The sequence below is a fragment of the Leptonychotes weddellii genome, chromosome 5, assembly GCF_054177405.1.
Source record: "Leptonychotes weddellii isolate Sample4059 chromosome 5, ASM5417740v2, whole genome shotgun sequence".
In the NCBI taxonomy this organism is placed as follows: domain Eukaryota; kingdom Metazoa; phylum Chordata; class Mammalia; order Carnivora; family Phocidae; genus Leptonychotes; species Leptonychotes weddellii.
In genome coordinates, this window is record NC_138373.1 from 92,074,988 (window position 1) to 92,088,318 (window position 13,331).

Consider the following 13,331-nt stretch of genomic DNA (forward strand, 5'->3'; position numbering starts at 1 on the left):
TTTTACAGCTGTACCCAAAAAAGGAAAAAAAAAAAGAAAAAAGAAAACCATGTATGCTTGGTTATGGGCTAACATTACCCGAGCAGCCAAAAATAAAATAAAATATCCAAATTATTAGCATTAATTTAATACAATTATAACTTCAATAGTCACTTTGTCATTGACAATGATTGCTTGAGCACGGGGGTGAGCGCCCCAAAGGCTGGGAGCAGAAGCTGTGCTGCTGAGCAGCCTCCCCTCTCTGCACGGGCAGCTCCCACCCGTGTGTCGTCTTTTTTTTTTTTTTTAAAGATTTTATTTATTTGTGAGAGAGAGAGAGAGAGCACAAGCAGGGGGAGTGACAGGCAGAGGGAGAAGCAGGCTCCCCGCTGAGCAGGGAGTCCTATGTGGGACTCCATCCCAGGACCCTGGGATCATAACCTGAGCCAAAGGCAGATGCTTAACCGACTGAGCCACCCAGGCGTCCCAACAATCAGTTTTCTAGGGGCAAGGGAGTGGGGAGACCTCTGACTTGTAGCATTTGCCAATTTCTGTGGTGTAAACACTCCCACCGTGGCTGATTTCAACCTACCAATATGATGTCACTGCCTGTGGAGCTATTAAGAGATGCTGACAATTCCATTTGCTGGCTCTAGCACAAATTGGAGTGTACCATTTTATTTTTCCTCTCCTAACTTGGGTTTTACTACTCATTATTGCTAGCATAATATTGTTTGAGATGTTTTCCTCATTGCAAAATTTGTATCACCTTTCAGTGAGTAACTTCAGTCATTAAAAGTATGTTAATTCCAAAGGGACCTCAAGAAAGCACCAAGGCCCATGCATGGTAAAGCTGCTGCAGACAGATGCTAATCCTGTAGATAAATGATCTGATACCTGACAAATATGCTGTACCTGACAGCATTGGTCCTTTCGAAGGATAAACCCTGCACATTCTCCTGTGTGAATGCAATCTCACTGTACCAGGTCAAGATGGGAAGAGCCAGGGTCACTGCCGCAAAGTAAGTTCATCAAAAAAGCAAACATCTTACCTGCGGAGCAGACTCACTCTATACCATTGCTATATGCAGACTAAGGGAAGTCCCTCTCAAAACTGATCTCAGTGTCAAGTTAGTAAAGGAAAAAAGTCACTGGTGTATGCAGTTTTTCTCCAAAGGAGATTGAAAAAATTTAGCTACACTAACCTGAGTCAACCACAGTGCCAAAGATATTGCTCATGTTGCCAATTCATTGTTGGCTCTACACCCACTGGGGGAGAGAATACCTCAAATAAACTTAGAGCAATTAAGATATTTGCTAACATTTGTGACCTTATTATTCAGCAAGATTCACTTTTGTTAGAACCAGTCAACACCTGTCTTAAAATCTGTTTAGAGAAGCTGTGGTCATAAATAAGCAACTACTCAGCAGACACCTCTATTGTTATGGAAATTGAGACTATTTGATCGCAGGTCCCCTACAGGTCTTTTCTTGCATTCTGTGCATATCTCCTTAGTGGCTTTTATACTCATTGTGACAACATCCAACCTGACGTTGCCTACAATGCCCTCTCCTTTCCTGGAAATGTCTCCCACTTCATAGGCTTCATCCTTTGTATCTTCTCTGTTTATATGAAATGCAGTACAGAGTTCCATTTGCATAGAACTTCTAAAACAAAAACAATGAGACAATGTGAGGTTGCAAGGCTGTGAAGGGCAGAGGTTTTATCCATATCAGCATAGTCTGCAGGAGTGTGACAAACATCAATGTATGAATGTACTTGGCTTTGGAGACAGGCTTCCTGGATTTGAACTTCAGCTTTGTCTCTTACTAGCTGCATGACGTTGGAAATATCACTTAATCTCTTTGAACCCCTCAACTATGAAACGGGGAAAGCTTACTTTATAAGGGCTGCTGTAAGAATAAACTGAGAAAATCCTCATCAAGAATTCAGAACAGTTTCTAGAACGTAATACACAATAAATGTCAACTATTATTATTGTGATTTAGATACAAAGGTGAAATAAGAACAGATATTTAAGCATATACTATGGCATTCAAATTTTGTAGATGTTTTGCTATATTCTACTTCCAAAAGTAGTTCAAGTCAGTGGTTTGGACTGGGCTGTGCAAACACTGTTTAAAATGGTGTCATATTGATGGGAGTATATTCAGCTATTACATCTTCTGGAAAATGTGTGTCAACTAAGGCACTGCTTCACTCAAAACATCCGTCTTTTATTCCTCGTTCATAAGGGGAAGCAGCAGGAAGAGATTTGCAACTAATATTTTTGTCTTTATTATTCACCTTCTCAATACACCTTTCTTGTTAATATTATAATTATTCTTCACACAGAACTTACCATATTTCTATCCTCCCACACTAGCTAATCTTGCTTACAGAAGAAAAAAATTAACCTCTTAACATGACCTTCAAGGCCCCCACAATCTAGCCTTAGCCTATGTTTCCAACTTGTTTGATTACTTCCCATCACAAATTTGATACTCTCGCCAGACTTGATTATTCACCGAGTTCATCATGTATTTTCATTTGCTCACTCCTTCATTTATTTTTTTCATTCAGATACTTTATAATTGCTTACTATATGCCAGAAACTTTGCTAGGTGTTAGGGATTAAAGATAAAAAGAATGCACAGCCTTGTTTGCATTCGTACAGAATGAGCCCAACATGTGAAAGAAGAAGAGCAAGTGGAGAGGAGATACAAATTTAAAAACAGAGTGAGTCCCATGGATGCTGAGTTTCTGCCCGAGTCCCTGAGGTCATGGTTCCTGGTGCACTTCCTTCACTTCCACAAGTGACCGTCAACATCTCACCCACAGAAGCCAATGAATCCCTACGTGGCTTTAGCAAGTTTGAGTTGAGTTTAGTAAGTTTTGAGTTGAAAGAGTCCCTACTGATACTTTAAGAACTCTGATGTAACACGGTCAGGCAATGGGAGCTACAGAGAAATTCTGAGATGCAAAATGTTTTTAAATAGATCAAAATGTATTATTAGATCAAAAGTGTAATAAAAAAGCGGTTCTAGTGAACTGTACAGAAGACGGATTCAAAGAGACCATTTAGGCACCTCTTCTGCTATTCAAGGATTGAGTGCCTAGTCCTTAGAGAATTTCTGACTATTGAAATAATCCACCAAGGCCTAGTTCATTTGGCACCTCTTCTACAGCGTCTTTCTGATCCCACTCTGCTGGCATGAATGGTCCTTTGTTCTGCATTCCTGCAGCACTTACTTCCCTTGTACCTCTGACACCATGGGTCTCCTAATTCAGCTGCATCAGAATCACCTGGAGGGCTTGTTAAAACTAGACTGCTGGGCCCCACCCTGAGAGTTTCTGATTCAGAAGGTCTGGGGTGGGACCTGAGGATTTTAACAGGTTCCAGGTGATACAGATGCTAATGCTCCAGGAGCTACTGCTCTAACATATTTCACTGCCAGCTGTGTTCTCTTTCCTTTACTCATCTGCATCCCCCCCCCCCCCGTTAGGTTAACGGTTCCCTAAGGATTCTCTTATTCATTTTTGTGAAATTCCCAGGAGCTAACATAAAAGCTTACACAAAACTGGTATTTGATATGATGTGTGATTAACAATGGAGAGAAGATAAACATTTTACCATAATAAATTCTCTTAGTTACAGTCTAGATTCCCTCAAAAAATGAACTGTAACTAGAGAAAATATCAAAAGGCAGAATATATTCTGACCTCTCATGGGCTGCCTAATTTTGATTACTTTTTTTTTTTTTTTGAGAGAGAGAGAGAGTGTGCGCGTGCAGAGCCTGATGCTGGGCTCAATCTCACTACCCTGAGATCAGTATGTGAGCTGAAATCAAGACTTGGATGCTTAACTGACTGAGCCACCCAGGCAGCCCCTGATTGTATCTTCCATTTGATTTCTTTTAATCCTTGCACATAAAGCACGATTATTTTCAAATATAAGAAAGCTTGAGATGCATGATCTTAGAGATGACTAGCACTTTTCTTCCTCCTGCCATGTATTTCTATTTCCTCTTGATTTAGCTGGCATCTGACAGCCCAAGGGAGAAAACCTTTAAAGCATTTTCTCATCCCACTATTTAGAAATGCTGATCAAACTAACTTCCTTTGTAGTTGTTCTTATGGCAAAACTTTCTGTCCCTTTAGGCTTTGTTGCCTTACAGCTATTTAAAAACATCTAGGAATAAATTTAACTAAATAGGCAAAAGACCTGTATACAACAACAACATGACATTGATGAAACAAACTGAAGACATAAATAAAGGGAAAGATATACTATACTCATGGATTGGAAGAATTATATAGTTAAAATGTCCAAGGCAATCTACAGTCACTGCAATCCCTATTAAATTTCTAATGGCAGTTTTCACAGAAATAGAACAAACAGTTCTACAATTTGTATGGAATCACAAAAGACCCCAAATAAAGAAAGCAATCTTGAGAAAGAAGAGCAAAGCTGGAGGCATCACACTCCGCTTTCAAACTATATCACAAAGCTATAGTAATCAAAACAGCATGTGGACACACAGATCATTGCAACAGAATAAAGAGCCCAGAAACAAACTTGAGCATATATGGTCAATTAATTTGCAACAAAGAAGTCAAGAACACTTGGGGAAAGTGGGGAAAGGAAAAAGGAAAGTCTCTTTAATAAATGGTGCTTGGAAAACTGTACAGCCACATGCAAAAGAATGAAACTAGACCACGATCTCACACCATGCACAAAAATTAACTCAAAATGGATTAAAGATGAATATAAGACCTGAAATCATAAAACTGCTAGAAGAAAGCATAGGCAGTAAGCTTCTTGACATCAATCTTGGTGATTATTTTTTGGATCTCACACCAAAAGGTAACAAGAGCAAAAATAATCAAGTGGGATGATATCAAACTAAAAAAGCTTCTGCACAGCAAAGAAAACCATCAACAAAATGAAAAGTCCATCTGTGGAATGGGAGAAAATACCTGCAAATCATGTATCTGATAAGGGGTTAATATCCAAAATATATGAAAAACATACAATTCAATAGTAAACACAATCTGATTTAAAAATAAGCAGAAGATCTGAATGGACATTTTTCTAAAGAAGATACAGAGATGGCCAACAGGCACATGAAAAAATGCTCAACATCACTAATTACCAGGGAAATGAAAATCAAAACCACAAGGAGATATCACTTCACACCTGGTAGAATGGCTATCCTCAAAAAAAAACCAAGAAATAACAAAAGTGTTGGTGAGGATATGGAGAAAAGGCAAACCTTGTGCAATGCTTGTGGGAATGTTGACTTGACACAACCACTATGGAAAACATTACAGAGGTTCCTCAAAAAATTAAACACAGAACTACCATATGATCCAGCAATTTCACTTCTGGATATTTATCCAAAGAAAACAAAAACACTAACTTTGAAAAGATATATGCACCCTCATGTCATTGAAGCATTATTCATAATAGCCAAGAAATGGAAACAAGCTAAGTGTCTACAGATAAGTGAATGGATAAAATCTGGTATATATATGTAGACTATTATTCAGCAACAACAAAGAATGAAATATTGCCACTGGCAACATCATGGATGGACCTTGGGGGCATTATGCTAAGTGAAATAAATCAGACAAAGACAGACAAATACTGTATGATCTCACTTATAAATGGAATCTAAAAGAAACAAAACAAAACAAAAATAAAAACCAAGGTCGTAGGGGCGCCTGGCTGGCTCAGTCAATAGAGCATGTGACTTTTGATCTTGGGGTTATGAGTTTGAGCCCCATGTTGGGTACAGAGATTACTTAAATCAACAACAACAACAAAAACAAGCTCATAGGTAACAGAGAACAGACTGGTGGGATTGTCAGAGGCAGGAGGGGTGGGCAAAATGGGTGCAAGTGGTCAGAAGGTACAAATTTCTAGTCATAAAATAAGTAAGTCCAAAGAAACCATAATGGAAATAAATTTTTCATATGCCATAAACAAACAAGCGAACAAGTTAGTCAGTCCTGGTGAGGTAATGTACAGCATGGCAACTATAGTTAATGATACTGTATTACATATTTAAAAGTTGCTAAGAGAGAAAAGTCTTAAAAGTACCCATCACAAGAAAAAAGAAACTCTGTAACTATGCGTAGTGATGAATGTCATCTCGACTTACTGTGGTGACTGTTTGCAATATACACAAATATCGAATCATTATGTTGTACATCTGAAACTAATATAATGTATAAGATAAAAGAATAAAAACCCTAGGTTTAAAATTATTTTTTAACCATGTCAGTAAATTAGATTTTTGTGAATTAAAAAATAGCATGGAGCCTACCTTAAACCCTGGGAGACAGGAAAGGCCAGTCTGCATAGGATTCTGGGCATTCAGATCAGCTCTCTGTTTTCTTTATTGGAAATGACATCCTCTCTTTTGTGAGCTAATGTGGGTAGGTGATAAAATCAAATATGCCTAGAAACAATATTCTGTTCTTACTTTACCATTCTCATTGTCTCTACACGCCCCATTGGTAACAACGGGTAATGACACACTTCTTGTGCTTCTTGTATTTAGATTGATCTTTATAATTCTTATTGCATCTCCAGGTAATGGAGTAGAGTTTTAGAAACCTGGATGCAGTATGTAAGGTATACAGAGAAAAGATCTGTAGAGTGGCATTACCTTAAACATCCTGTGACGTTGTAAAATATATCAAAATCAAGCAAACCGTTAGCTTTAGGGTAATCTCCTTCTGGCCACCCTGAGAAGGGAATGATGATATTCTCAGTCAGGATAAGCAAGGCTTCTGTTATCATGAGATTCTTGAGTTTGTCATTAGATGACAAATTCCACAGCAAACCTAGAAAAGCAAAGAGTACTATCAAAACAGTGCAGGGATGGGTCAAATGACTGCTGAAAAGATGAATTAGGGCCAGCATCCCCCCAGGCTGTGGCTAGCTGTTTGGAAAAAAGGGGGAGCGAGAGAGCCCCTTTCCCAACCGAAAGAATCGGTTTAGAGTTTGTTAGATGGCAATGAAGCCGATCCATAATGAGAGAGAGAGATTATGATATAAAATTATGCCAGTTTAAATCAATCAGGAATGTGAATGAAAGTTAGAAATCCTTTAACATTTATGTTGTTTCTCTTAAAAGATCCTACCATTAAGCTGACCTCACTGAGATAATAAATTCTGGTCTCATTAACATGGAGGCTGGAAATAATCCTATTTTATTAAAGACTTCAATGTTTTTATTTTTTTTAAAAATATTTTACTTTTTTTTTTTAGTAATCTCTATACCCAACATGGGGCTTGAACTCACAACCATGAGATCAAGACTTGCACTTACCGACTGAGCCAGCCAGGCACCCAAGTGTTTCTTCTGTAGAAGCAGGAGAGAATATCTCCCTTTGTCTCCCGCTCCCCACTACCTGCAACTTCCACCTGATATTTGCCTCCCAGTGAGAGCAGAAGGGCCCACAGAAAACCTTTGCCTGTACCCACGCCTGTCACCAGTAGGCTGATCAACATCACCAATTAATACTTATTAAATCCTATCCAATGATACTTTCTGTCCTCCTGGAATTTATGCTAGCTACCTCACGTATTTCCTACATTATAGTTCGGCAGTGAAGGAGATACAAGAGTATTTGATCTATCTGCCGACGTGTATGGCCTAAAGCATTGGCCTAAGGCTGGTACCACTGTCCTCATTCAACTTTCCCTTTCCTCTTGAAACATCTCCACCTGACCCGCCATTAAAGAGAAAGGCTATATACGCCAACTCAGAAATAAATTAAGAGAACAGCATACTGTACTTTCCAGGGCCTTTGTGAGACAGAGCCTGAAGCTGGGTATCTCAGAGAGAATACAAAGTGGCACCATACATTTAGGATTTGTTTTTCTTACAAATTTGGCATTCAAATACTTCCGATTCAGTGGAAGGACTATGCACCTCTCGCTGGCTATTCCAGTGACTCCCAGCAGGTGTCAAGTTGCCTTAGCTTCCTTCATCCCTCCGTGAATGACTCTAACTCACTCGCATCCAGGAAGGCAGAAAGAGAGAAGGGGCGGAAAGAGAAGGGAATCTTCATTTTCTTCCCTATTCATGCCCCTACCACGCAATCGGTAATTCTTACTTTTAAAATGTACTGCTTTGTCTGCATAAAAGAAAGCAGGAGCACAGGTATACAGGACAGCCTACCTTGTGAAAAAAGCGCAGGTGCTTTTTTTTTTGGCTGAATTATGTGGTGATATCATCAGCCCTGATTTTAATGACTGAAATAATTGTCCGTGCGGTTAAAGCTTGCTAATTATTCGACCATACTAATACTTGGCCCACCATTTAGAACACTTGAGGCCAAACACAGTCTTTTGACCTTCACCAGTTCACTCTGGCTGTGTACCAGTACGTAATTTCTGAAACAATAACCAAATTCCCACTGCAGCCTACACTGAGCTTCCGTCAGATAGAGAGACACTGGGTCTAGTGTCTTGTGAGGACCAGCATTCTGGCTCAGGTCTTCTCCTGATCCAACTCGCACTGGGGATTACTCAGGAGCAGTGTCCCTCAGCCACAGGTTTGTAACACAATGACTTCATTCCTCCCACTTCATCTTGAGGGGCGCTGGACAGGGGGAGTGACAGAATAAAACTCCAAAGGTGGTTGAAAACAATTTAGAGGCAGGTCTGAAGTTGAGTGGTCTGGTTACTAAGCTACTAAAGGAAGTTAAAAAGAAAAGAGAGAAAAGGAAAAAAAAAATAGCTTCCTGTTTTAAATAAACAAACAAATTAACAGTCTCTGCTTGCCAGAGGCTTAAAAATGTAAAGTATAATGACATTTCCTCTTTTTAAAAAGGACCACAGAGGGCACTCAAAGGAAAAGTATACCTTACAATAAAAACCAGAAGAGGATTAATTTTAAACAAAGGGAGTGGAATTTTCCTTCAACGATGGGATGTCCTTCATAGCTTGGCATGCAGTATTACTTCCATAAAAGAATCTGGCTTGGGAGTGTCAGTATAATTTTTGAATTTTTAATGTAGGATATTGTATAGAAATGTCATGCCTGCCAAATTTGTGTATGGCACGAAGCTAGGAAGGAGCTTAAGTGTTCACTAGAGATTCGGGATTATACATACTTAGACACTCCCCCTACGTGTACACACAAAATCAATAAAGGACCAATTGCAAATTGGGAAAATATGTATGACAATACGAGGTTAATATCCTCAATATATAGAGTTCTTATAAATCACTAAAGATTCAATTGCTAGAAAAATTAACCCAATCTAAAAAATGTTAGAATCTAATACACATAGGAATGCATTTTCTCTAGTAATGAAAGAAAAGCAGGTTTAATAGCTAGATATTTTTTGTGACTATAAGAAGGCAAAACCAGAACTAATGAGTGGAAATTCTAGGGAAAAAGATTCTGGCTCACTGAAAATACAAACTTCTAAGAGAGCTTTGAAGACAACAGAAGACCTGCTTGTAAGATCCAGCTTTATTGCTGGAGCTGATAAAAAATGAGCTCATCCTTTATGAAAACATTGACAAGGAGTTTTTTTTACCCCCAAGCTAGATTGGTACACTAGCCTAGCAGTTTCCATATGAACCTAGTGGCATATCTGAATCACATATTTCTGGGCCACATCCCAAATTTACTAGCCAGAATCTCAGGATGGCTCTCAGGAATCTGTATTTTATAAAAATGATTTCCATGGCACCTGGCTGGCTCAGTCGGTAGAGTGCATGACTCTTGATCCCCACGCTGGGTGTAAAGATTACTTAAAAAAATGATTCCCATTTCTGGCATTGAGAAACGAATGGGCCAGATGACCCTTGATAGAGGTTCCTTTCGATGACTTGATTCTAGATGCCCTGAGCTAGTATTAGGGTTTAGGTTTTCATTGGTCTCACCTTTAACTTCTAGTTAATTTATTCATAGTGCCTAGATCTCTATTATAGTTCTTCGTGGCAGCCGATAAGCCTGTCATTTTCTATCACTAAGTTCTCATTTGAGCCAAAAAGAAAGAGAAATGGATTCTGGTAAGAGATATACTTTGAATAATTAGCACTTGTAACAGATAATAATAACTGCATTATCCAGAAATTTATTGCCAACTGTGATATTTGCAAAAAATAGCTAACTATAGTAAAGGGATCTTATAAAATATTAAAATCCATGTTTTATTAATATTGCCCTTTAGGACTAGAAATAGAGTTATTTAACAAAGTCTGCATGATACTTTGGTAGCAAAAACTGCAAGTATTATGACTAAATAAATCCCTATTATCAGTACAGAAGGAGAAGGAGGAACAGGAGAACTGGTGTGTTTTAACCTCGTTTTGCAAAGTGATCACAGAACAGGAGGATTTTTTTTTTTTTTTTAATAATTTCCCTTGCATGGATCTACTCCTCTCACCTAAGTTTTGTAAATCTCGCCTGAAATACCACACTATTGCAAAGGCCATTTAGTCTGAGTTATATATGAACCCAAGGTAACCTGTTGCACATTACAAATGAAGAAAAAAACAGAATTATTTTTAAAAGGTGCATAATGAATATTTTACAGTAAAATGTTTCTGCTATTAAAATACAGCAATCCAATTAAATATTCCCATTAAACATGCAGAGGTGAATATGCATTTTTGACAAATTCCATCAACAATCATCCCGACCCTTCCTTATGTGACATGCAGGACAAGAATCTCCTGCTTCATTCTTGCCAAGGCAGAGCCCTACTCGCTCCTCAAAGTCCTCATTACTCAGTGACCCTGAAGATGAACCTCTGAGATCAGTATGTACTGTTCTCATTTCAATTAAAGTACACTACCACGCTTACTTGGTAAGGGAGGGGAACAACCTTGTAGAGGGAAAGTCTTTGATCCTGAAGTCTTTTCACCTGAAAAGGAAAGAGCTTCCCTCCTCATCTGGTACTGAAAACGCCAGGAGGGTTAGTGAACAAAGCTCTGGTGCTTCTTCTATGCATATATAGAATCAGATGGTTAATGGTTTTATATCTTGGCCAGAAAAATCAGGGTCTTACCTGAAAACACACTTGATTCTCTTATTTGTGTGTAATCTAGATATTCCCAGGTCACAAACCTCTTTTTTTTAACAAAGATTTTATTTATTTATTTTTTAAAAAATGTATTTATTTGAGAGAGAGAGGGAGAAAGCAGAGAGAGATCAAGCATGAGTGAGGGGGAGGGGCAGAGGAAGAAGCAGGCTCCCCACTGAGGAGAGAGCTGGGTCTCAGGACTCTCAGATCATGACCTGAGCTGAAAGGAGATGCTTAACCAACTGAGCCACCCAGGTGCCCCAAAGATTTTATTTATTTGAGAGAGTGTCAGTGGGAGGGAGAGGGAGAGAGAATCTGAGGCAGACTCCATGGTAAGCACAGAGCTTGACGCGGAGCTTGATCCCAGGAACTGAGATCATGACCTTGAGTGCAACCAAGAGTCAGACACTTAACTGACTGAGCCACCCACGTGCCTCCACACGTCTCTTTTACATATTCAATCAGACAGCCACAGTTGAGAAACTTGGAGGCATAGCACTGTTGTTATTGCAATAAACATACAGGCATGAAATAAGTGGCATCCTAATATTAAAGGGTGCAAAAGTAGTTCATTAGAAGCCTGTTCTTTCAAAACTTTGCTGGGGGGATGGGAGGAGACAGGGAGTAAAGTATGAGAGGATCGCATCTGAAAATGCTTCAGAGGAAGAGATGACTTTCGAAGGATGAGAGGGTTCACCAGGTGGTCAAGGTGTGGAAAAGGATGCTATCTAGTCCAAGAAACAGCAGAGACAAAGATACCAAGATGTGGAACAGACCAGCTAATCCTCTGGGATTTCAGAACCTGGGCTGGGAGGGTATGAGAGGAGACACTGCTGCCCATGGTCACCGGGCTCACATCATATCTTAGGGGTAATGGGGAGCCCAATGGGGCAGTATTTTCATATTAGAAAGAAATCACTAGGTGCAGAGCGATGGATCGAGTGGGAATGCACAATATTGAATCAGAGGGCGGGTAAGAAGCAAATGCAGTAGTAGACCAGAGGCGTGAAGAGGACCGAAGCATGTCAGTGTTAAGTGGAAAGAGAGGAAGGTTCAGAGAGGAGTGAAGGAGCTCTCTGATCTGAGATTCTTAAAGACAAGCCCTTTCCCAAAGAAGTGTAAAAATGAGTCACTCTCTGCCCCCAAAGCAGTAGGTGTGAGCCACTTTCTTAGAGCAAAACATCCAGATAAAGCTAGGTTCGAATCTGGGCCTTGTGCTCTGCTAGCTGTGTAATCCTGGGCAATCTACTCCCCCCGACCACCTCGCTGCGTGTCACGCTGATCATGAGGAAATCATCAACAATGCGTTAGGGAGATGTCGGGGGGCATAAAGATGAAAAATGGAAAGTCCTAACTTAGTGTCTAGCATGTAAAAGGGGCTCAATAAAAAGATGTTCACCAAATAGACAAGATTCACATATATGGTTGCTCGCTTGTGTTTCCTTACAAAGATACAAACATGTCTACATTAAGTCAACAGTTTATTTCTGAGGCCCTGAAAGCACTTACTTAGCTGTTCTATTAATAGAGCTAAAGGAAGTTATTTGTAAGGATTTGTATCAAACATTCAAGTATCAACTCAATTCAATTAGCACGTAATGAGCACCCTCTGGTAGGGGTGCTTGGCTTGTTCTGGAAATCCCGAGAATTGCACAATAAACCTCCATTTATCAGCTCTGTAGATTATCTAAAGATAACTGAATGGTTTCTATGGCATTAATACCACAGAATGTTCTCTGACCGTAGTTTCCTATTGCCTAAACAAAAGAAGAGGAAGAGAGGTTCAATGGATTACTTCCTTGACACATACCCACAAATCCTTCCAAACTCTCTAGCTACAATACACCCTAACCTCAATACTCTATTATCCAACTCCCTCTCAATGACCAGCAGCTTCTTTTTGCTTCTTTGCTTTGCTAATGATGTTCACTTTCCTGGGAATAACTTTCACTGTCCTTCAAAACACCAAAGTGTATCCTATCCTTCTTTAAAAGTCCACAAGGAACCATATCTCCTTTGTGAAGTCTTTTTTTTTTTTTTACTGTAAAACAGTGCATCTGTTTGATTCTCTCTTATGGTTGTCATTACTATATTTTAATGAAGGAAATGTTAGGTTCTAACTATGAGGTTTGGTCTTTTTTTTTTTTTTTAAGTGCCAACCATCACATAATTGTTCATGTTTTAGTAGAGGGAAAAGAACGTCTACAGTCTCTCTAGACGGATTCTCATCGCCTGGCACTTGAAGGCAGTCCTGTAAACGCTGGCTGAATGCATGAATGAATCAATGAAT

At 39.3% G+C, this 13,331-nt stretch overlaps 1 protein-coding gene across 3 annotated transcripts in view; it reads right to left on the reverse strand.

The window, feature by feature from the left end:
* PKP2 (plakophilin 2) overlaps positions 1 to 13,331 on the reverse strand; it is an 87,997-nt gene that overhangs the window by 30,730 nt on the left and 43,936 nt on the right. For all 3 annotated transcript variants that reach the window (XM_081821469.1, XM_081821468.1, XM_081821467.1), the window contains exon 6: positions 6,658 to 6,835. In XM_081821469.1, coding sequence (XP_081677595.1) covers positions 6,658 to 6,835 — 178 coding nt within the window. The remainder of the gene's footprint in view (positions 1 to 6,657; positions 6,836 to 13,331) is intronic.